The sequence below is a fragment of the Emydura macquarii genome, unplaced genomic scaffold (assembly GCF_026122565.2).
Source record: "Emydura macquarii macquarii isolate MOO-44397 ecotype Brisbane River unplaced genomic scaffold, CSIRO-AGI_Emac_v2 contig_1253, whole genome shotgun sequence".
NCBI classification, from domain to species: domain Eukaryota; kingdom Metazoa; phylum Chordata; order Testudines; family Chelidae; genus Emydura; species Emydura macquarii.
This window is the reverse complement of record NW_027131390.1, coordinates 189,355-212,064: the sequence shown is the minus strand read 5'-3', so window position 1 is coordinate 212,064 and position 22,710 is coordinate 189,355. Positions and strand designations below refer to the sequence as shown.

At 41.7% G+C, this 22,710-nt stretch overlaps 1 protein-coding gene across 5 annotated transcripts in view; it reads left to right on the top strand.

Moving 5' to 3' along the window:
* The window catches only part of TAF1 (TATA-box binding protein associated factor 1), an 86,735-nt gene that overhangs the window by 14,199 nt on the left and 49,826 nt on the right, over nt 1-22,710 (top strand). For all 5 annotated transcript variants that reach the window (XM_067547929.1, XM_067547927.1, XM_067547928.1 and 2 more), the window contains 10 exons: nt 4,204-4,422; nt 4,871-5,092; nt 5,350-5,551; nt 8,703-8,819; nt 9,389-9,556; nt 10,577-10,704; nt 11,015-11,122; nt 11,983-12,156; nt 12,261-12,434; nt 19,269-19,373. In XM_067547929.1, the coding sequence (XP_067404030.1) occupies nt 4,204-4,422; nt 4,871-5,092; nt 5,350-5,551; nt 8,703-8,819; nt 9,389-9,556; nt 10,577-10,704; nt 11,015-11,122; nt 11,983-12,156; nt 12,261-12,434; nt 19,269-19,373 (1,617 nt within the window). The remainder of the gene's footprint in view (nt 1-4,203; nt 4,423-4,870; nt 5,093-5,349; nt 5,552-8,702; nt 8,820-9,388; nt 9,557-10,576; nt 10,705-11,014; nt 11,123-11,982; nt 12,157-12,260; nt 12,435-19,268; nt 19,374-22,710) is intronic.

Below are 22,710 nucleotides of genomic sequence, written 5' to 3'. Positions count from 1 at the left end.
CATTAATAAAAATATTGAATAAGATTGGTCCCAAGACTGATTCTCAAGGACTTCCACTAGGAACCTCCTTCCAGTCCAGTAGTGTACCTTTTGGCACAACCTGTTGCCTTCTCCCCTTTAGCCAGCTCTTTATCTACCTTGCAGTAGTCATACTAATCCTAATCTTCTCTAATTGAACTAATTATTTCCTGTATGGTACTGTGTTAAATGCTTTACTGAAGTCCAAGTGTATTAGAGGTGCTGCATTTCCTTTAAGTAAAAAATCAGTTATTTTCTTAAAGAAGAATAGCAGTCTGATAGGTTCTACCTTTGGTAAGCCCATGTTGCATTGCATCCTCTTTTCCATTTACCGCAGTGAATCTAATTATTTTTTGTTTCAAAATTCGTTCTAATGCTTTGCATGCTATTGAGGTCAGACTAACAGCTCTGCTACTGCCTGGATCACTTTTCTCCCTTCCCTCCCCCTTAAATATAAGTATGATGTTTGCTATTATCCAGTCATGTGATACCATTCCCGAATAGATAGTTTCATTAAAAATTCTTTCAGTATTCTGGGAGGGAAATATCCAGTCTCCCTGATTTCAGTGCAATAAGGTCTTTAAGGTTTTCTTCCATTTCAGATATGGTAATTTCCTATTTTATACACTCATTTCTGTCTGTCTGCAGTCCCATGTTCTGTATTATCATTCTTATTGAAAACTGAGGCAAAGTATTCATTTAGTTTTTGGGCCATACCGATGTTTTCTTTAATCACCTCCCTCTTCGCACTGCTTAGTGGCCCAACCTCATCCTTGCTTATTCTTTCTTTATTTATATAACTCAAAAAAATCTTGTTTTAATTTCCTTGGTAAAATTAAGCTTGATTTTCAGCAATTCTCACTTTATTTCCACATTTTCTGACTTTCAAGGTGTAGCTTTCTTGGCTGATCAGTCCCTTTTTCCATTCTGTATAGGCTGTCTGCTTACTCCTAATAATCTTTTTGAGGTAAATATTCATCCATTTGGGCCTGGAGCCTTTCGCTGCAAGTTTTTCCCCCTTGCTTGGAATGCAAATTGCAGATAGTTTTTGTACACTTGATTTTAAAGAAATTCCAAATCTCCTCATTTAAGTCCTTGAGCTCTTCAGTCCAGTTGACTTCTGTAAATCCTTCCCTTAATTTTCCAGATTTTGAAATCATAGAATCATAGGGCTGGAAGGGACCTCGAGAGGTCATCTAGTCCAGTCCCTTGCACTCATGGCAGGACTAAGCATTATCTAGACCATCACTGACAGGGTTTGTCTAACCTGCTCTTAAAAATCTCCAATGATGGAGATTGCACAACCTCCCTAGGCAATTTATTCCAGTGATTAACCTGACAGTTGGGAAGTTTTTCCTAATGTCCAAGCTAGACCTCCCTGGCTGTAGTTTAAGCCCATTGCTTCTTGTCCTGTCCTCAGAGATTAAGAACAATTTCCTCCCTCTTTTTTATAACAAACTTTTATGTACTTGAAAGCTGTTATCATGTCCCCTCTGTTTTCTATTATCCAGGCTATAAAAAACCATAGTTGATGGTTAAATTAAAAAAAAAATAAATAAAATACCATAGTTGATGATCTGGTTTTAATTAATTTAAACGGTATCACATCATAATCACTTGATCCAGGGTTTTTTCCTATGACCAGCTGTTCTATGATGTCCTCACCAATTACCAAAACCAAGTCTAAAATAGCATCACCTCTTGTTGGTACAGTGATAGTTTTGATGAAGGAAACTCATCTATCATGTCCAGGAATAACTGGGCCCTACCATTACTGGAAGCATTTATTCTCCAGTCTGTATCTGGGAAGTTAGTCTCCCATTATGATACAATTCCTGGTATCTGAGTCTGACCTTGCGGGTCTGTAAAAGACCCCTAACACTATCCTAGTAGAACCCCTTTTAAAATTCTTCCCCAAAGTGATTTTGACCCAAATAGATTTTGTCCATACTATCACTTCTGACTTCCTTACACTTTACTGCACCATTGATGTACAGTGCTACCATGCAAACTTTACTCTAATTTCTGTATTCTATAAACAGCACATACCCTTCAATTCCTGTATTGCAGTCACGAGTGCTATTCCACCGTGTTTCTGTAATCCCTATGATGTCCGGTTTGACTTGTCTGAGTAGTTCCCGTTCCTCCATTTTGTTGCACAAACTCCTTGCATTTGTGTAAAATCATTTGATTTTCTCCTCAAACTTCACCCAGTTTCTATACCAGATTAGGTATAGTCCAAAATCAGAGGCTCAGAAGTTAGATACCATAATTTAAATGATCCATGTATTCATAGGGCCAGATTGTGACCCACTCTGTCTTCACAAGGGTGCATAAGATATGCCCTTACTTTCCTGTATGGGCTTATCTGTATTACAAGCCATGGTACAGCAGGAAAAACTGCTTTTGTGGGGCTGCTTGTCTTGCTCCCACACAAGTGGGCTGGGACTAGGTGGAGCCTTGATTCTGCCTCCCCTGCTTCCCAATGTTCTTGTGGTGCAGCTGACCCTGCATGGAAGGGGAAGGTCCTCTGTGCCAGCTATAGGGCTGGCACAACTTCGCTTCAGGAGCAGAGGGAAAACCAAAGACTAGATTGTGGCACCTACATGTGACCCCCTACTTGAGGCCTGTGGCAAAGCAACAATTTATACCTTAATTTCTGCCCCTTTGTGCATATTATTCCTGAGGGAATTCTGTACCCCTGCATGCACACAGAATTAATGTCCCCTGCAAATTTCTTTGTTTCCCTGCAGAAAAATGTCTTCTGACAGGGAAGCAAAGGGAAGCCGCAAGAGCAGTCATGTGCCACTCCACAGCAGCGCAGGGCACAGGCGCATCACTTTGGGTGCCTGGAGCAGCAAATTGCTGCAGGGAAACTGAGGACACCCTGGCCAGCGATTCCTATCCTGTGCCTGGCTCAGCTGCTAGTCCTGACTGAGCTGATGGCGGGAGAGGACACGGACGGGACTTTCCTCTTCCCCTGCAAGGAGTGGCTGGGGATGGGTCAGACCCATCTGCAAAAACCTTCCCCGGCTGCAGGAATTTTAAAATATTGTGCGCAAAATTTTTAATTTTTTGGCACAGAATTCTTTACAGAGTAGCATATACATTGTGATACCATCTTTAATTAGATGAAACCATACTATTTGTCACAGAACCTTTGCCTTACTTGGCTCTCATGGTGAATGAGACTCAGTGAATTAATTGGGGCCACATAGTGAATATGGCTGTTGTCTGTAGGAGTCCTACTTATTTTGCTGCAGAAGTTGGAGGACTGCAGTGAATGATATAGGGGGACTGTAGGAAGAGAATGGGCTTGTGGTTAAGGCAGTTGAGTGTGACTGAGGGGAATTGGATTCTATCCCTGGCTCTGCCTCAGACTACCTATGGGCTAAGACAAACTTTAACTTATCTGAGATCAGGAAGAGTCCTAATGTGTAGGTACAGATTATCCCACATCTGCCTACTGTAGGGTTCTTGCACCTTCTTTGGATCATCTGGTGTTGGCTGAGACTAGATGGGCCTAGCATCTGATTCAGTCTGGCATTTCTTGTATTATTGGGTCTTCCTCATTTTCTGAGTGCCAAATTTGGGACATCATGGGCCTGATTTTTTCGGAAGTTCTGAGCACTCGTGACTTTAAAAAAACCAAAAGCACACAATCCTGTCTTCGGTTTAGGTGGTGTGGAGTAAAGAAGTCATGGGACTTGCTGTGACAGTTGGGGCTACAAATTTACCCAAATTGCTCAGTTGTAAAAAGTCTGTAAAGTGAATAAGATGTTACAGTAATGTTGATGGGAAACGGTATGAAAGGGAGACCGAATAACTGAATGAGTCTAAACAAAAAGGCCAAGCTGATATAATTCAAAGACTATGCTGAAATTCTGCTTGTTTAAAAACAGGAGATGTGGAGCTGGAAGTTAATGAGCCAAAAATGGAAAGTGTGTCTGATTTGTTTCAAGTCTGAGAATGAGATCACCAGCTGCACAAGGGTTTGGGGTCACTCTGGAAGTTACGTTGTTACACTTCCCCAGTTATTCCTGGCCTGGGCTTGGTGCACGAGTCTCTTGGGCTTGGAGTGCTTCCTCATCCTTGCTGCTCATGTGTATGAAATGCTTGTGCCTATGTCATCAGGGACCTGTGGTTTATCCTCATTACCCTCTTTCTTACCTCCTCTTGTTCTAGGTGCTGCGTTTTCTCCGTCTCTTTGGCCCTGGGAAAAATGTTCCATCTGTTTGGCGTAGTGCCCGGAGGAAACGCAAAAAGAAACATCGGGAGCTAATGCAAGAAGTGCAGATCCAGGAGGGTGAAGCCACAGTCGAGGCAGGAATAGAAGAAAAGTCTCCCTGGGAATATGAGTTTGCTCCTCCTCCTCCTCCTGAGCAGTGCCTCTCAGATGATGAGGTGGGATGTCTGAGATTTAGGATGTTCCCTAGCTAGCAAATTGAGAGCCTTTTTACCCCACAAGTAGTCACCCTCCCAAGACAATAGTGGTGAGGGGAGGCTAGGTTCTATTCCCACTGTGCAGAGGTTCCCTAGATATTAAGCAGGGGCTCCAGAGATCATTCTCTAGTGGGTTAAGAGCCCTTGTTTGGTAAGGAATTAGGGAACACTTTCCTCATTTCGTTGTAGCAGTGGAGAGTCCTTGTAACTCTGGGCTGCCTAGATAGAGCATTGAAAAGGTAGCTGTGAAGTGAATATCTGTGAATATGCATCTGAGCTGTGAATATGCATCTCTAAGGTTTCTTAGATGCTCCTTTCCACTGAGAATGAGACAGAATTTGAAAGAAAAAGCTTCTGCTGCCAGCTCTGACACCATGATGACAGGTTCCTTTTTCCTGCTCTGCTCCAGATTACTATGATGGCACCCATGGAGTCCAAATTTTCACAGTCAACTGGTGACATTGACAAAGTGACAGATACTAAGCCCAAGGTGGCTGAATGGCGTTATGGGCCAGCTCAGCTGTGGTATGATATGCTGGGGATCCCTGAGGATGGCAGTGGATTTGACTATGGTTTCAAACTAAAAGAACAAGTGAGGGAACAGGAGACTTCAGTTCATTCTGTGGAGAAGGTGAGAGGAAGTATATGTAAGGGAGGAGGGGCTATGAGGGGTGCAGCTGTGTGTCGTGGTGGTAGAGCACAATAAAGAAGTCAAGGGAACAGGGTGAATAAGGTTGGGAACCAGCCAGTGAATGAGAGATGGGTGGGACGGGGAGAAGGGAAGGATTCACAGTGGAGAAGATAGGGAATCTATGCTCTTTCTTCTATAGTTCAAGGGGCAAAAGTGAAGTTCACTAGAGTCTAAGACCTTTGTTTTCCTCTCTGCAGAGCTTGGGCGTCATGGCCGATAAGGACACCTTGCTGGCTGATGAGCACTTCCTCATGGTGACACAGCTACAATGGGAGGATGATGTGATCTGGAATGGGGAGGATGTCAAACACAAGGGGACTAAAACACAGCGAGCGAGCCTGGCAGGCTGGCTGCCTTCCAGTATGACCAGAAATGCCACTGCATACAATGCCCAGCAAGGTGCCTGGCAGCTGCCTTTACACCTTCTCATTCCCACACCCTGCGGGAGTGGATGCTATGAGGGGATCTCTTGGTTAGCCTGACTGAGAATGTCGTGTGTACAAACTAATTCTCCATCCTTTCCTCTTTAGCATGGAGGGTTGTGTTCTTTCTCCATCAGGAGGTGACTTTGGCTAAACCAAATTGAGGCCAAAGCCTTTTGTCCTCCTCCTGCCTAAAATTAGTTTGGCCTCTTTGGTTAGAAGAGAGAACATGGAAAGCCAAGTGTCTGTCCAGTGAAATGAGGAGCTGGACCTACCGAATTCAGTACCAAGGGCTGCTGTATTAGAGACACCCTAGTGACTGTTCAGATTACCATTTATGGCAGCACTAAAATCCCTCTGTCTTGTAAGTCAGTATTTGAGTTCAGTCTCCAAATTAAGGCTACCTGCCAATGGGATTTCCTATATATTGTTAGAGGAGGCATTTAAAAAGGAGCTTTTCTCACGTTGCTCCAGAGACGACAATACTTTGGATCTCTTCTAGCTAAAGGAACACAGTTCTTACAAATGCCAGACTTTTCCTCTCAAGCCCGGAGAGGAGAAGCCTGAGGGGAGACATTAAGTCCTCAAGTACATTAAAAGGTTGTTCTAAGAGGAGATGATCAGCTGTTCTCCTTTACCACTGAGGACTGGGCAAGAAATAATGGGGTTAAATTTCAGCAAGGGAGATTTAGGTTAGACATTAGGAAGAAACTCCCTACCTGTCAGGGTAGTTAAGTACAGGAACAAATTACCTAGGGAGGCTGTGGAGTCTCCGTCATTGGAGGTTTTTAAGAACAGGTTACACAAACACTGTCAGGGATGGTCTAGACATAGGTGCTGGAACTAGGGATACCTGCCACGCCCCATGACTTGAAGTGGATTCCATCTGATTACAGGGTTTACAATGTAGTTCAATGGCTCTCAGCACCCTCACTATACAAATTGCTCCAGCATCCCAGGTCTAGGTAATGTTTGGTTCTGCCTCAGTGAAGGAGACTGGACTAGAAGACCTGTCGATGTCCCTTCCAGTCCTACATTTCTGTGGTCTATAGAGACTGATCCCCATAGCACTGATGGTGCATTAACTTCTTGGTTCACTAGGCTGCAGCCCCTTGCACAGTTGAGGAGGGCTGAGTGACCATGTGGAGGATTACAGGGAGGGGTGTCTGTGTGCGGGGTTAACAGGGCATTGTGGGGGAAGAAAGTTGTGTGGGATTCCTGGGAGGCTGGGGAACCCAGTATTGCTGTTCTTGGTGGTTGGAAGGCTGCCTGGTATACCAGGCAGCAGTGCCATTGCATCTGCAGTGGCTGGCTGTCCTTGGTGCTGCAGTGCTGTTGGTTTGTGCAGGCGGGCATTCACTTTTCCCAGATGATATTCTGATCTGACAGTCTTGCTCCTATGTCTTGCCAGGACCTCGCAAAAGGAGGCTCACTGGAGGGAGATGCTGCCTCAGAAGTGGTGCTCTTATGTCCTGCCATGGAGACTTAACTGTGACTTTGTATTTTCCATATACAAATAACTTATTGAAAACTTTGGCAGAGCCCTCATTCATACTAAATGCTACAGAATCTGTGGTTCAGGTGTTGCTTGGAGTTGAGTTTAGAGGAATTTGCGTGTAATTTGTTTGACTATATGCTGGAAGTGCAAGGTGGCTAGTTGAGGCGTGGGAGCGCTTTTAGGTAGTGTCAGATTACAGGGTGGGCTGAGGAAGAGATGTCTGAATAACTGCAGAAGAGGAATTCTGTCTTAAAAAAAAAAAAAGAGATAAATCAAATAATGGACTTTTACTGTATTCTGGACAGTATCCCCTCTGCCCCATTCTGCTGTTGGCTCTGGCTTCCCCTCCAGGATTCCAGAGATCTTGCATAGCAGAAATGTGGATTCAGTTTTCCTTTTTAAACTAAAGGAAGAAAGTCAAAGATCCCTAATATAAAATCCTCACTCCAGGGTGGGTTTGTGACCATAAATGCTGCCTCAGGTCTCACTCTAAAAGATAAAGCCCTCAATTTTGCCCAGTGGAAAGGAGCTTCTCATTACCCCCCAAACTGCGCCCTCTGATAGGAATACATCTTCTGTTCCCTTAATAGGTACATTGGAATAGCTGGACTGAATCATAAGTGACCCATCTAGTCCAGCATCCTATCTCTGACAATGGCCAGTACCAGATGAATTAGAGGAAGGTTTAAAAACTCTCTCAGTGAACAGCTATGTCCATATGAGATGTTCCTTGATCTTGGGTATTGAATGTTTGCTTTATGCCCAGAAACATGAAGGTTTATATCCCTTGTAAGTTTGTATTCTTTCTAATGGAACTGCACATATTCTTATTGTTCAGATACAAATGATACATACATTTGAATGATGTAACGTTCTTTGTTTTAGTTTTGTGGCAACGAGTTCCACAGATTGATTATGCATTGGGTAGGAAAAACATTTTACTTGTTAGTTTTAAATGCTCTTGTTTTATGAAAGAGGGCAAATAACAGCACTCCACTTGTCTTCTCCTACCATTCATTTTTTATCATATCCTTTATCTGCTCACGAGGCAGTCCTAATCTTTTCAGTCCATTCTCCAACACAGCTCTCAGGTTTGCAGTTATCTTTCTTGCCCATTTCTGAACCCCTTCAGTTTTTGCTATTCTCTGCAGATGGGGGTTAATCATAACTGAACATGTTACTGCAGGTCAGGACATACCATTTATTTATATAATGACATAATATGTTCAGAATCATTACTTCTCTCTATGCAACCTAACATAGTTTTGCTTTTTAACCTCTGTTGTGCACTGAGCAGGTAATTCTTATTAAGCTGTTCACAGTGATGACCAAGTCACATCTTATCTGGTATTGGGAAGAATACTCTGGTGCTGCCCCACTGAAAAATATCCTGCTGAGCGTGGGGGGAGAAATGCAGCATTTCATTACCATCAGCATTTCAGAGCTTCCTGCTAGCAGCAGCCATGTTGCTGGACTGTGACATTCTTTGGGTTAGGATTTGTGAGGGAAGGATCCTCCTCCCCTCTCCCTCCCCCCCAGGCAGAGACTGGAAACCATTTTCCATCTGGGTTTGAATTCTGGTTTAACAATCATCAGAAAAACCCTAATGTTACTCTTTTTTCCTCTCCAGGGCTGAATCGTAGTGGCTCTTTACTCAATCCACCCATTCCACTAGTGCAGAAACCCAGTGTAGCAGGGGTCCTGGGCATCGCAAAGGGCAAAGAGAAGCAGCCTCCTGAGCAGCAAGGTAATGAGGCCATATCAAGCTTTAGTCAGTGAATAATGGGCTGTGTGGAGAGAGACTTCTGTATAAACTTGGGCTCAACACTAGGGATACAAAGGTCCTTCTATAATCAGAGACTTCCAGGTCAGCAGGATGTCCTGCTGGCTTCCAAAGCCTCTCAAAGGGCCTTTTCTATCCCTCTTAGAGTCTTTTCTTATCCCCCATAAAACAAAAGTCCCTTGGGCTTTCATGAGTCATCAGAGCTCCTAAGAGGCTTGTGACCTCTCTGAGATCTTTTATTTTGCTTATCTGAAGGTCTGCCTTTAATGGCAAAATACCATGGGGGCCACATATTACTCTTCTTTTTGTCCAGCTGTGATAGGGTGAAGGCTTGTGTGAAGGCTCTGTTCCTGCTACAGTATACAGTTCTATATGGCTTGTTTTGCCCTTTGGAGGCACAGACCCAAGAGCCTCAGGAAGGAGGGGAAGATTGGATAGAACCGAAATGGGACAAAAGTGCTGAATTGAAAAGTTGGCATAGTAATCTTTGTGGAGTGTATACCATCAGAGATCACATCCTACTATCTTTGCAGCTGCCCTGGATGAAGATAAACCCTGGTTCTCTATTTTCCCGATCGATAATGAGGAGTTAGTATATGGCCGTTGGGAAGACAATATCATCTGGGATGACCAGGCGATGGAAATATTCTTGGACCCTCCAGTCCTGACACTCGACCCAAATGATGAAAACATCATCTTGGGTATGTTCATGTCATTAACTCTTTGTCTCTGTGTCTGCTTGTGCTGATACCTCCAGGCCAGCTGGGAAGAGCAGAGCAGGGAGTGAGGGCACTTATTGGAAGGCAGGGGGCGCTTAGAAGACAGGTGATGCCTACAAGAGTACAAAAACTAGGCTTGAAGGCGAAAGATAAGTGAGGCTTATTCTGGAAGAGGTGAAAGTAGAAGTGTGGGATAATAGTTGTATTTCAGGGATATTTGATGTATGAGGGAGTCTCTGCTGGGTCTGTCCATACTTTGCAGTCTTGTACCAGGAACTGGCTGGTTGGGCCAACACTCCTATTTCCTATCTTTCTTGTGTTTTAAAGAATTTTGAAAGCTATTTACAAATGATCAATGATCCAACAAAAAATAAGATAAAATTGATCACTCTAACAAGTTGGCATGTGCACTTCCAACTCCATGTGCAAAGCCCCAGTACACAAGTAAAAGCAAACCAAACTAAATTATATACAGCAAAAGAAATGAATCCATCTTCTATTGCCTTCCCTTTCAAATGACCAATGTCCTAACTTCATTTGAAGACATGTTGTGAAGGAACAAAGGGAGAAGAATCTTTTGACAAAAAGATCGAAGGATCCTGCCCCCTTAGACTGACAGCAGGCCTTCCAGGCTACAGAAGCTTCATGCTAGAGTTCCATTTTCTCTGGGGTCTCTGTGTCCTTCTCCCATTTCACTACATATTTGCTCCCTATATCTTCTCTAGAATAATATAACTTAAAAACAGCTTTTGAATTTTTACTAGAGATGCCCTGATAGAGCCTTTATATGTACTTTGGGGTGTTGATTCCTCACTGTCAAGGATGGCAAACGTAGAAGGTGGTGGAGTTCTTCTGAAACTTTGGCAAGTGGTGACATGGTAAAAGGTTTTGAATTGCTGTATAGACCTTTTCCAAGTCAGAAAGAAACTGTGCTGATGATAGAGAATCTTCAGGAACAGCGCTTGGAGTAGTACACTCTGTCTCTTATATGTTTGTTACTAGAAATTCCTGATGAAAAGGAAGAGATGACTTTGAACTCTCCCTCCAAAGAGAACAAGAAAGAATCGTCTCTAAAGAAGAGTCGGATCCTGTTGGGAAAAACAGGTGTCATCAAGGAAGAACCACAGCAGGTCACTGGGAGTCTTGGTGCTTTGGGGATAGGAATGGGTTAGGACGGGTTCTCAAACTTTTTTTGCTGGGACCCCCTTTGAAAATATTTCAGGCTGTGACAACCTCCCACCCAACACAGGTGATGACTCCCCCCCCTTCCCCCCGGAAGCCATGCCATGCTTACCAGTATGCATGGGGGCTGACAGCTCATGATGACCCCCCCCCATAATAACCTTGCGACCCCCTGAGGGGCTGCGACCCCCAGTTTGAGAACTCCTGGGCTTAGGAGGAGTGATTTTGACTTTTTTTTGTTTAATGATGTTCAATCAGAATATGTCTCAGCCGGAGGTGAAGGATCCCTGGAATCTCTCCAATGATGAGTTTTACTATCCCAAACAGCAGGGGCTTCGAGGAACCTTTGGAGGCAACATCATCCAGGTAGGGACAGTGGTGCTGACAGCAGGTGGAGGCAGTGTTCTCCTTATCCTTATGCAGAAATTTCCCGCTTGGATTGAGTTGGATCTTGTCTGGCATCAAAATAGCTATCCTTCAGTTTATGTAAGTTATCACACGGCTGCCCCTCTCAAATCCTCCCTGTTCAGCTAATGACTTACTTTCTTGCTTCAGGCAAAATCCAGGGGCAGTATCCATGGGTTGTGTCAAACAGTGGTATGTTCATTGCACTATGCCAGTCTTACTCAGTGAATCACCCTCTGTCTGGATATCTGGGGATGTTTGTGCTGTGGACACTTGAGGCAGCATCCTGAGGCCAATGTGATTTTTACCAGGCGATTATCAAATGTCAGTTAGACGTTGATAAATCTGAGTCAACACTGATGTAAACCAAGGCAATGGGATTTATTTAGTTTTCCCTCAGTGTGGCTTTTTGGAGGGCACTGTTCTAAAACCCTAGCTAGGTTTCCTGTCTCTAAAGCAATGGGTAAAAAAGATGCAATTCTAAATGCCCTTCTTCCCTCGGTATAGATGTAGGGGTGTCTTCCCATCTCCAAGTAATAAAGATCCCTTTCCCCATTGGGATGCTCTTAGAATTGGGAGAGCATTATCTCTTGTGTACAATGGAATGTGAGTGATGTCTGGACACGATCTCTGTGAGATGGCATGCCTCTGACGGGGGTGGTGTCCCAAACACCTTGGTAACTTTTGCTGCTAATAGAGTAAAGAAATGTCAAGGTCCTGCCATATGATTATGGGGCAGTTTCTCCATGGTGGTTGTAGACTGGGCTCTGTATTGATGTTTGTCGTGTGTGTGTGTGTGTGTATTTCTGTCTTGGTCCCAGCACTCTATCCCTGCAGTGGAGCTTCGCCAGCCATTCTTCCCCACCCACATGGGTCCTATGAAGCTCCGACAGTTTCATCGCCCTCCATTGAAGAAATATTCCTTTGGGGCCTTGTCACAGCCAGGACCCCATTCTGTGCAGCCACTGCTGAAACATATCAAGAAGAAAGCCAAGGTAAAGCCACGTTTCTCTGTATATCTAGGTCCAAAATCTCTGTTGCCATGGTATGTCTGTCTGACATGTTGTTTCCCTGATGCTCTCTTCTTGCATTCACACAGATGAGAGAGCAGGAGCGGCAGGCTTCAGGTGGCGGTGAGATGTTCTTCATGCGCACACCACAGGATTTAACTGGTAAGGATGGTGACCTCATCCTTGCTGAGTACAGTGAGGAAAATGGCCCTTTAATGATGCAGGTTGGCATGGCAACAAAGATAAAGAACTACTACAAAAGGGTGAGTGTTAAAAAGAAATGTATAATAATGTTTAAAAAGCAAGTCATGTATTTAATAGTGTTATAAACAAATATAAAAGGTAATTTTTCTGCTTTATGGTCAAAACTAATAAATTCTTGCTGTTAGCGCAAGGTTTTTTAACCCCGGAAGAACTTCCTGAATGCCTGTTACCGGACACACGGTATGGGACCTCTCCCTTTAGGGCCTTAACATGGTAATAAGAAAACAAACAGCAAGCTTGTAAAATTTCATGTGACTCAGCTTACTGTGAAAAGGGCATTCAGAGCAGGGAGTGCCTTGGTAAGCCCAGCCTGGAGTCTTCCATGCAGCTTTCAGTGACTATTAGGTTTGCTCAGTTTGGCAGTGGTGGAGAAAGTTCTGGGAATGGTTTCTGAGCAGCCTGTAATTGTGTTGTGTTTTGACTCACAATGGGTATAGAATTAACTGAGCTGCTACCAGATTGGCTGTGTTGTGGTTTTCACTCTGGGGATTAAAAACATTCACATGCTCCCCTCTGCTACAGTGTCTCATCCTGGTGAGCAAATGGGAGATGGAAATGTTGTTAGCAAGGTAAAGATTAAGGCTTATTCTAAATCATCCCCAGGTATAGAGTGAAATAATAATAAAAAGCCACCCTAAATGCTCCGGAATGAAAATTGCAATTGAGCAGAGCCCCCTTAGCATTGTTAAGGCGCAATGGAAGGATTTTGATTTGGTGGCGCTGCAGAAACAAGATACGACTATACAAAAGCTTGTTCTAGGCAGGGAGTGCTCAGAATATAGGGGAACCCCACTGAAGGTGATAAAATCCCTCGTGGGTGTTCCTGTGGGTTTTTCCTACGCAACTACAATCTGAATCTATGTACATGTGTCATGACTTGCCCCCTGGAGGCATCAGAAAGTGAAAAACACTGTGACCCACATACAACAAATTGGGTGGTGGCCACAAATGAAATAAAATGTTGTTGTGTTAAAAACTGCCTTGTGTGTGCTCAGATTGACCCATGCCCTAAAAAAAATTAGGCCAGATTAACAAATAAAGGGACCTTGAGTCTGATTACAAATTATTGCAGTAGAACCTCAGAGTTATGAACACCAGAGTTACAACCTGACAGGTCAACCACACACCTCGTTTGGAACCAGAAGTATGCGATCAGGCAGCAGAGACAAAAAGAAAAAGGCAAATACAGTACAGTACTGTATTAAACGTAAACTACTAAAAAAAAAAAAAAATTTGACAAGTTAAGGAACCTGTGTTTTTCATTTAAATTAAAATGGTTAAAAGCAGCATTTTTCTTCTGCATAATGAAGTTTCAAAGCTTGTATTAAGTCAATTTTCAGTGGTAAACTTTTGAAAGAACAACCATATTGCTTTGTTCAGAGTTACGAACAACCTCTGTTCCCGAGATGTTTGTATATCTGAGGTTCTACTGGACATGGGTCCCTTTCCTAAGAGGAATAGATTTTCCTTTGTAATTTTTTCTAAATGGGTGAAAGATATCCTATGAAATCTAACAGAGCAGCTGTGACTGCTAAGGTTCTGCTAGAACAAATTTTCACCAGATGGGGGTTCCCGTGGGCAATAAAGTCAAATCAAGGAACACATTTTACTCAGGAAATTATGCACATCACAATGGCTTTACTTGGGTATACAGAAGAAATATCATATTGCTTATCCTGAGTCTTTTAAAATAGTTATAATCATAACACCCTAGAGCTAACACTTACAAAATACCTCAAAATAGTAGCATTCACGTTCCTTTTATTGTAGTTGCCTCTAACATTCATGGCCTTGCGAGCTAGCCCTAGTAAAGCTGTGGGGGGCAATTCTCTGTAAAATTATAACTGGGGATAAAATGACACTGCCAGAACACTTACTATATGCTGACCTAGACCTAGTACAGCAGAGGCCACTAATCAATCAGTGGCTGTCACAGTTAAAAGGGCAACTAAAAAAAGTCAATTTATGGACAGCCAAAAACTTCGGTGTGTAACTGTAAAAGGCAGCTCAACAATTCAATCGCATTTGTTTCAAAAAGAGAAGAAAGAGAGAGAGAAGGTAGTCCTAGTGTGTGTACCTGATACGCATTAATAAAAAAAACAAAAGTGAAACAAATGGTTTCACATTAAGAAGTTAAAAATATTGAAAGGGAAAGCATAATACTACTGTTATCATGTTACAGAATGGCTTTGTTGTAGGAATACTTTTCATTTGTTGAACTATACATTTGAATAATACAAATTAAACCAGTCAGAACAAATAATCCAAACCTCCTGCCCAGCAAACTCTGCAAACTCATAAAGGGCTGTAACTACAGTTGGGTGGTTGGAGAAAACCAGAGACAACAGATATTTAAATGCCTGCCACAGATAAACTGGGTATTAGAAAAATAGATCTGGTCAAAAAGCTGTATAGTAACATTTTATTACAGCTACACTAACAATACTGGTAAAATAAACTTAAAGGTACCATAGTCTCAATGTAAAAAAGGGGTGGCAAATTTCTTTTTCATAGGAATATGAGAAAGGGACACATTGATGTCTAAATGTAAAATTTAAATGCATAATTTTAGGGCCTGTGTATTAACTAAAATTAGACTGGTACAAACCCCTAAAAAGTCTCCAAAAGGCATTCCAAATAAAAACATATCATCCAAAAAAGTAAAAAAATTAGCTTACTAAAAACGAGCTTTAAAAAAATATAAACCAGCAGGATTCTTTATTGGAAAATCAGGAATGCTTCAAATAATTTATCCATGGATTGTATCAAAAGAAATAAAAAGGCACTACACAGGTCCTCCAGATTTTTACTTATAAAATCAGAATAGTATAAATATAATGTGTAATGCCATTTGAAAAAACACCCGAGGGTACTCTATGGGTTTAATGGAGCTTGGTCTACTGCATCTAAACAAGTAGCATGGTGGGCCACTCACAAATCAGCACGAATACTCTGGTGTAATCATCAAAACAAAAGAAAAATTCTGAAGTTACTAGCAATCGATGCAATTGGTTACCAATATACATACCAATTTAATATCTCTGTAAAATGATGTTCTAAATGGCCTAAGGAGTGCCTTAAAATAATTCCAGGGCCAAAGAGTAAATTACATTTGTCCCTTGTAAAAATAAAAATAGTGTGTTTATACAATAATGTGCATTGGTTTCATGTCCTGGTTATTCTTAATATTACTCAATAGAATTTTAAGAAAGTCAAAGTATGTAAAGGTGGTGAGTAAAAAATGTTGTAGGAAAAAATTCATGCAGTAACTATAAAAGATCCCTAAAAAATTAAAGGTTTTTTAAAAGTTTGTAAAATAATAGAGGCTGTTAGTGGGTTGTTAAATCAAAAATGGCCTTAATAAACCAAGGTATTATATAGGAGTTAAAAGGCCAACTAAATAATAAAAGCAGAAACTAAAAAAATAAAGTGCTCCATCCTTTCACTCAAGTTCATAATAAATTACTTAAAAAAATTAATAATAGTACACCTACATAATATTGCCTCAGCGCACAAAAATAACAAACCCCAAAATAAACTTAAACATTTAATTAGTCAGAATAATGACAAGGCTAAAAACCGCACCATGGCTAGAAAGCTAATATGTATGTGAGACAATGGTGCATATTGTTTAAAAAAAACAAAAACTGAGGTATGAAAAGTACTGGACCTCATCACCAAACAACAAATATTAAAGTAGTATAAAGGTAAAACACAAATACTAAAAGTCCATGTCCTTCAAAATGTAGATGTGGTGGTGGTAATAACTCCTAACTATAGTCCTCCTATAGAGGATCTACAAGTTTATTTCTCTCTCTCTACCTCTAATTAAAAAAAAATTACAAAACAATAATGCATGTCCATTCAATATAAATTCTAAAAGGACTCAGTCTCGAAGAAACGAGTCCAGGTGCCTCAAATCCTGGTGCAATGTTTGCACAAATAGTGGGAGGTGCGTACCTTAAATTGATTCATGGTGCACATGAAGATATGTTTGCCAGTGTGATGCCCTTTGATCCAATCAAGTGATCTGTGACATAAATCATAACAAGAAGATAGGACCCTCAGAAAGGGCCCAACTTGTGTGCCTAAAATGAACATGAGACCTATGCTACATTTGTGAAAAATAGAATGTTCTGTGTGGGTACAGCAAACAAAATACAATTATGAAGGAAAAGTGTGTCCAATTAACCAAACTTATTGGTGTTTTAAAACTGCAATTGGACAGGTTAAAGTAATACTAAATTTGTTAATTGAACAGGAATCAAAAGTCAGCCAAATTTTGGTAATGAAGCTACTTGGTTGCTCCCTAACTTTACAGTGTGCACTGCTAAAATAAATTTACATCTAAAGTGTCTGTTACAGCAAGCCCTGGTTCATTTAGTGCACATGTTGTGACCTATCCATGTCTAGGATAGACTATCTGAAAATGCTAAGGTGAGGGCAGGCTGCAAAAGGAGAGCAGATTCTCCCAGCACTGGTGGGTGGCACTGAAGTCAGACTCCCCAGTCAGCCACAAACAGTGCTTCTGATTCTCCACACTGTTTATCAAGAAGCTAAAGCAAAAAATACAGAGTTCCCTATACTGCATTTCAGTCTCTGGCTCTCAGTCAGCCACTAGATCCAGTTAAGAGAGAAATTATTACAACTCTATGCTCTTTACCAAAAAGTTCTCCTGACCCCAAAGAGTCAGCCATATTACCAGGTCAATATGAGTTTGGATCTTACCCAAAATACCACACTGCCAGGCAATCCTTTTAGTAACTAAAACTAAATGTTTATTATAAAAGGAAAGAAATAAACAAGGTGAGAGGGGTTATATGATTAAAGCAATCAGATATATAAAGGTGATTTGAAAGTCCATATATATCAGGTTTTTAGTAGAATTGTGGAGTTTTGCAGGCTTATATAGTCCCTCTGGCATATGTCCAGTGTCTGGTTAGGTCTCAGTCCTTTGTTTCATAGCCTCAGTTGCAAATGAGTTGGTCCAGAGGTGGGAAGCAGGAATGAAGACTGAAGACAACATGGAATGGAACAGCTGCCTTTTATGTCCCTTTGCCATGCTGATGCTGCTTGTGGAAATTTACAGAAACTCAATGGAGTCCAGGGTCACCTGGGGAAGTCCTCGTGACTCATCAGGTGTAGCCCCTGAGTTCTTATTGTACCTTTGAATTCCCTTAATTGGTCATTAAGCATCTTATGGCTGCTGCCATCCTGTCTGGGGTGTCATCCAGAAACACAGCACAAGTTGAAAAACAGATACATCAAACATATCCATAACGTCGAATACAAATATGACACATGCACAAACAATATCATCACCCTTAGCAAATTATAACCTTTTTAATGTACCTGACATGGCCTATCTCATACGAATTACTGTAATTTTGAAATATTGATGTTAAATAATATCATAAATGGTCCCCCTAATGCAGACAGTCACACGTGTGTTTAAAAAAAAATATCAGGTAAATAAATAAAACGAAGTATTACAGTCAGTCAGTTGGTAAAAACAAATAAACAGTTTTTTAAAAAGTTCCGTTATTTATCCAAGTTTTAAGGTATTGTTGCTTGTGCAAGTAGTACTTATTGTAATAATGCCTATGTGCTTTAAATTAAAATATATGCTTACAAAATTGGCAGACAGGGCAACCCCCTCACACATGTGAAATCACATAAGTCCTATTGCACAGTTCTCAGTAAAGTAAGGGCCTTGTCAAGAGGCCAAAGCCTCCAGATGAGAATTGTGTAAGGAAAAAAGCATGATGACCTGTAATAAATAAATAAATATAGATAGATTTGTGTTAAAATGTAAAAAAGTTTTTTTCTGCTTTCTCGGTGTGTCTTATTCATAGATTCCAAGGGCAGAAGGGACCATTGTGATCAACTAGTATGACTTCTGTATAACATAGGCCATGAAACTTCCTCAAATAATTCCTCGAACAGAACTTTTTGAAAAACATTCAATCTTGATTTAAAAATTGTCAGTGATGGAGAATCCACCACAACCCTTGGCAAATTGTTCCAATGGTTAATTACCCTCCCTTTAAAAAATGTGCACTTTATTTCCAGTCTTGTTTGCCTAGCTTTCAAAACTGTTAAAACAACTTAAAAGGGTGTTTAAAATAAAATCTGGTTAGGTGTCTGTGTTTTATCTGCAGTGAATTCTTGTGTAAATTCTGTGTAAATAATAGGGCAAAGCAAACCAGACAAATGTGTGATTACCAGCCAGGTGTAAATCTCTCTGGTAAAATGGACTAGTGAGAATAAATAATAACTCAACAGGACTAGCCAACCAGCAACTCCAAGGCCACAAAAAACAAATGAGTAAAAATGAAAATGGTGTTTAAACAAAAAACAAAACAATAAAACACAAAAGCAATAAATAAAACAACAGTGGCTAAAGAAATAAAAATTGTACAAATTAAAGTTTTAGCAAAATAAGTAAACATTTAGTTAATTTAAAAAAAAAGTTTATAAATAAGATAATTTTGATAATTTGCACTTGCATAATGTTACAAAACAAGGTATAAATAATGTGTGTTTGACAAAGGAAAGTGGAGAATTTATACCAGATTAGACCAGCATAAACGTCATAACAAAAGCAACCCACCTGCTCCTGAGCACTGGGTAATCATCACACTATCCTGCTCTATCTGCTTTAGTTATGCTTTATGCTTAATAAGGTGGTAATCTATTGTTCTAAAATTTTCTTATTAAAGTAATTGGTGTGGACTGTGCTTTTGCCCAGTAGTGTGCTGGGTTTGCTGTCTGGTAGCAGCTTCCTGCTGCCTGTTGCTGAGTACTAACTGGAGCGGCATTGCCTCTTACAGAAACCTGGCAAAGATCCTGGAGCACCAGATTGTAAATATGGAGAGACTGTTTACTGTCATACATCTCCGTTCCTGGGATCTCTGCATCCAGGCCAGTTACTGCAGGTGAGATGAGTTTTGTTTTAATGGAATAGATGAGACCAGAGAGTTAAAGGTGTTAAGCTGACCCTGTTACTTTTCGACACTAAACAATAAAATGTGATTTAGGTTTTTGAGTTACAGAGACCTTAGCTTGCTTAGTGTAGTGACAGCATAACCTTTTATTAAAGGTACAGAAAAAACAGTTAAAGCATTTAAAATATAAAGCGTTAAGCACGGTTTTTATTTTAACTATATTTTATTTCCTTTCCCTTTAGCTGTAGAGTGTTTTTAAAACGGAAAATCCCTTGTTTAATAGTTTTTAGATAGTATTAAAGATAGTAGTAGCTGTCCTTTTTGGCGAAAAAAGAAATTAGTTGAGATGGTTTGTTGCTGCCTTTGCTAAGGTTCAATTTTGCTTTCTGTAATTCAGAATGTACACAAGAGGAGAGAGAAAATAATAGAAAATACAGCTTTTGTCTTAGGCTGCACCATTCTGCTGGCCAAACAGGGGTACAGCACCAGGTCTTGTTAGCCACTTTGAGATCTCGCAAACTTGAACCAGCACTGGGCTATTTAGAGCATTGCTTTTGGCTGCCTCACTGGTCAGACTTACAACAGTACTGCATGAGATGCAGCCTCAGCTGGTTACACCACGCTCACATTAAACAAAAGGGCAAAAGCAGCGTGAGAGGACAGAGAATACAATTGAGAAGGAAAGAACACATGAGGAAGGTGGTGACACCTGGAAGCCAAGTCTCTCATTCTAGTGCTGTTCAGAACGTAGCCAAATCTGGTGGTGATGTCATTGATTCCCTCCCTCTCCTTAGCCATGTCTGACTAGAATGCTTTTTAAGATCAGATAAGCAAAGGGCCCACAGTGTCATCCTGGGGTCACAGGAGATGCTGGTGGTGGCAGCCATGATTGGTAGAGTGTATAATCTGAGAAAGAAAAGATAGGTGAACGATGGGGGGATAGTGATCCAGCACATGAGCAGCAGGGGAAGGAGTATGATGGGCTACAGCTTAATAGTTCAGGGTTTATGGGTTCAACTTAAATTCCTCCCATTCCCTCTTCCTGGTCTTTCTACCCCTCTAATCCCAGTGTCAGGTCAGTCTCTCTCCCCCGGCCCCCAGATGCACTTCTTACTAAGGAGATGATTTAGTTAGTGATTTCTTGTGGGCTTTGTGGACAAAATTGACCTTGAAGAAGGGTTGAGATGTAGAGAGGATAGTGGCCTTGTGATCAGCTATGGGTGGGTCCTGTTCCATCCATGGGGGCAGCATGGGAGAATCTGACAGATGGTTACAAGGCTGGCATTATGAGTGACAGAGATGGTGTGGTGGGGAGGTGATATAAAGATAAATAGGGAGGAGCGGACAGTACTTTCCTTTCAGTCTCTGCGCTCTGCACCTGTCTTGTCATCTGACATTTCTCTTTTCTTCTCCCTTCATATCTAGCTTTTTAAAGTGCTATTTTTCCTCTTTATATCGCCAAAATCTGTCCTTTCATCACTACCCTATTTCTAAAACCCTTGTCACAGCTTTGATTTACATTTGATTACTTAAACCGTCTTTTCTGGCCTCCCTATTTCTGTCTGCCCTACACCTGTCTTGGTAGTTGTAAAGTGCCTATCACTGTATTTACTGGGGATGCCTCTGCTAAAGCTACCTGTTTTCCTGTTGCACTGGTTGTGTATTCCCCAATGCTACTGCATTCAGGTGCCTCACCTTCAAGACCCTAGTAACTCTGCTCCTGTATCTGAGCATAGTGTTCTCTCGTCTCTTCTTACTGCTAACTGCTCCCTTCCCCCACTTCCCAGCTTTGTACTTGTATTTATGTTGTCTTGGTTGGAATCATAAAATATTAGAGTTTGAAGGGACCTCAGAGGTCATCTAGTCCAATCCCCTGCTCAACGCAGGACTAACCTCAGCTATATCATCCCAGCCAGGGCTTTGTCAAGCCACAGCTTAAAAACCTCTAAAGATGGAGATTCCACCACCTCCCTAGGTAACCCATTCCAGTGCTTCACCACCCTCCTAGTGAAAAACTTTTTCTTAATGTCCAACCTAGACCTCCCCCACTGCAACGTGAGACGGTTGCTCATTGTTCTGTCATCTGCCACCACCGAGAACAGCCTAGCCCCATCCTCCCTTGAACCCCCTTTCAGGTAGTTAAAGGCTGCTATCAAATCCCCCCTCATTCTTCTGTTTTGCAGACTAAACAAGACCCGTTTCCTCAGCCTCTCCTCATACGTCATGTGCTCCAGCCCCCTAATCATTTTTGTTGACCTCTGCTGGACTCTCTCCAACTTGTCCACATCCTTTTTGTAGTGGGGGGCCCAAAACTGGACACAATACTCTAAATGCGGCCTTACCAATGCCGAATAGAGGGGAATAATCACTTCCCATGATCTGCTGGCAATGCTCCTACTAATGCAGCCCAATATGCTATTAGCCTTCTTGACAACCAGGGCACACTGCTGACTCATATCCAGCTTTTTATCCACTGTAACCCCCAGGTCCTTTTCTGCAGAACTGCTGCCCAGCTCGTTGGTCCCCAGGCTATAGCTGTGCATTGGATTCTTCCTTCCTAAGTGGAGGACTCTGCACTTGTCTTTGTTGAACCTCATTAGATTTCTTTTGGCCCAATCCTCCAGTTTGTTTAGGTCCTTCTGTATCCTATCCCTACCTTCCAGGGTATCTACCACTCTCCCCAGCTTAGTGTCATCCGCAAACTTGCTGAGGGTGCAATCTACCCCGTCTTCCAGATCATTAATGAAGATGTTGAACAAAACCGGCCCCAGGACTGACCCCTGGGGCACTCCGCTTGTGACCGGTTGCCAGCTAGACATGGAGCCATTGATCACTACTCATTGAGCCCTATGCTCTAGCCAGTTCTCTATCCATTTTATAGTCCATTCATCCAACCCATAACTTTTTAACTTGCTGATAAGAATATTGTGAGAGACAGTATCAAAAGCTTTGCTAAAGTCAACGTATATCACACCTACCGCCTTCCCTACATCCACAGAGCCAGTCACCTCATCATAGAAAGCAATCAGGTTGGTCAGGCATGACTTTCTCTTGGTGAATCTGTGTTGACTGTTCCTGATCACCTTCCTCTCTTCCAAGTACACTTTCTGCCCTCTTTCAAATCCCACCTTAAAGCGCAGTCTGAGGCATCCTTCATGCTTTGTTTTCCTTCCCTTACTTTAACTGTTGTCCCATGTCTTGTCTCACTTCAGTTAATTAGTCTCTGGTGCAAGAAATGCATCCAGCTCTGTAAATGTACATGTGGTGATGTAAAAGAATATTGGTGTGGTCATGATGACCGTATCTTGCTGTGTGTCTTTCAGGGCCG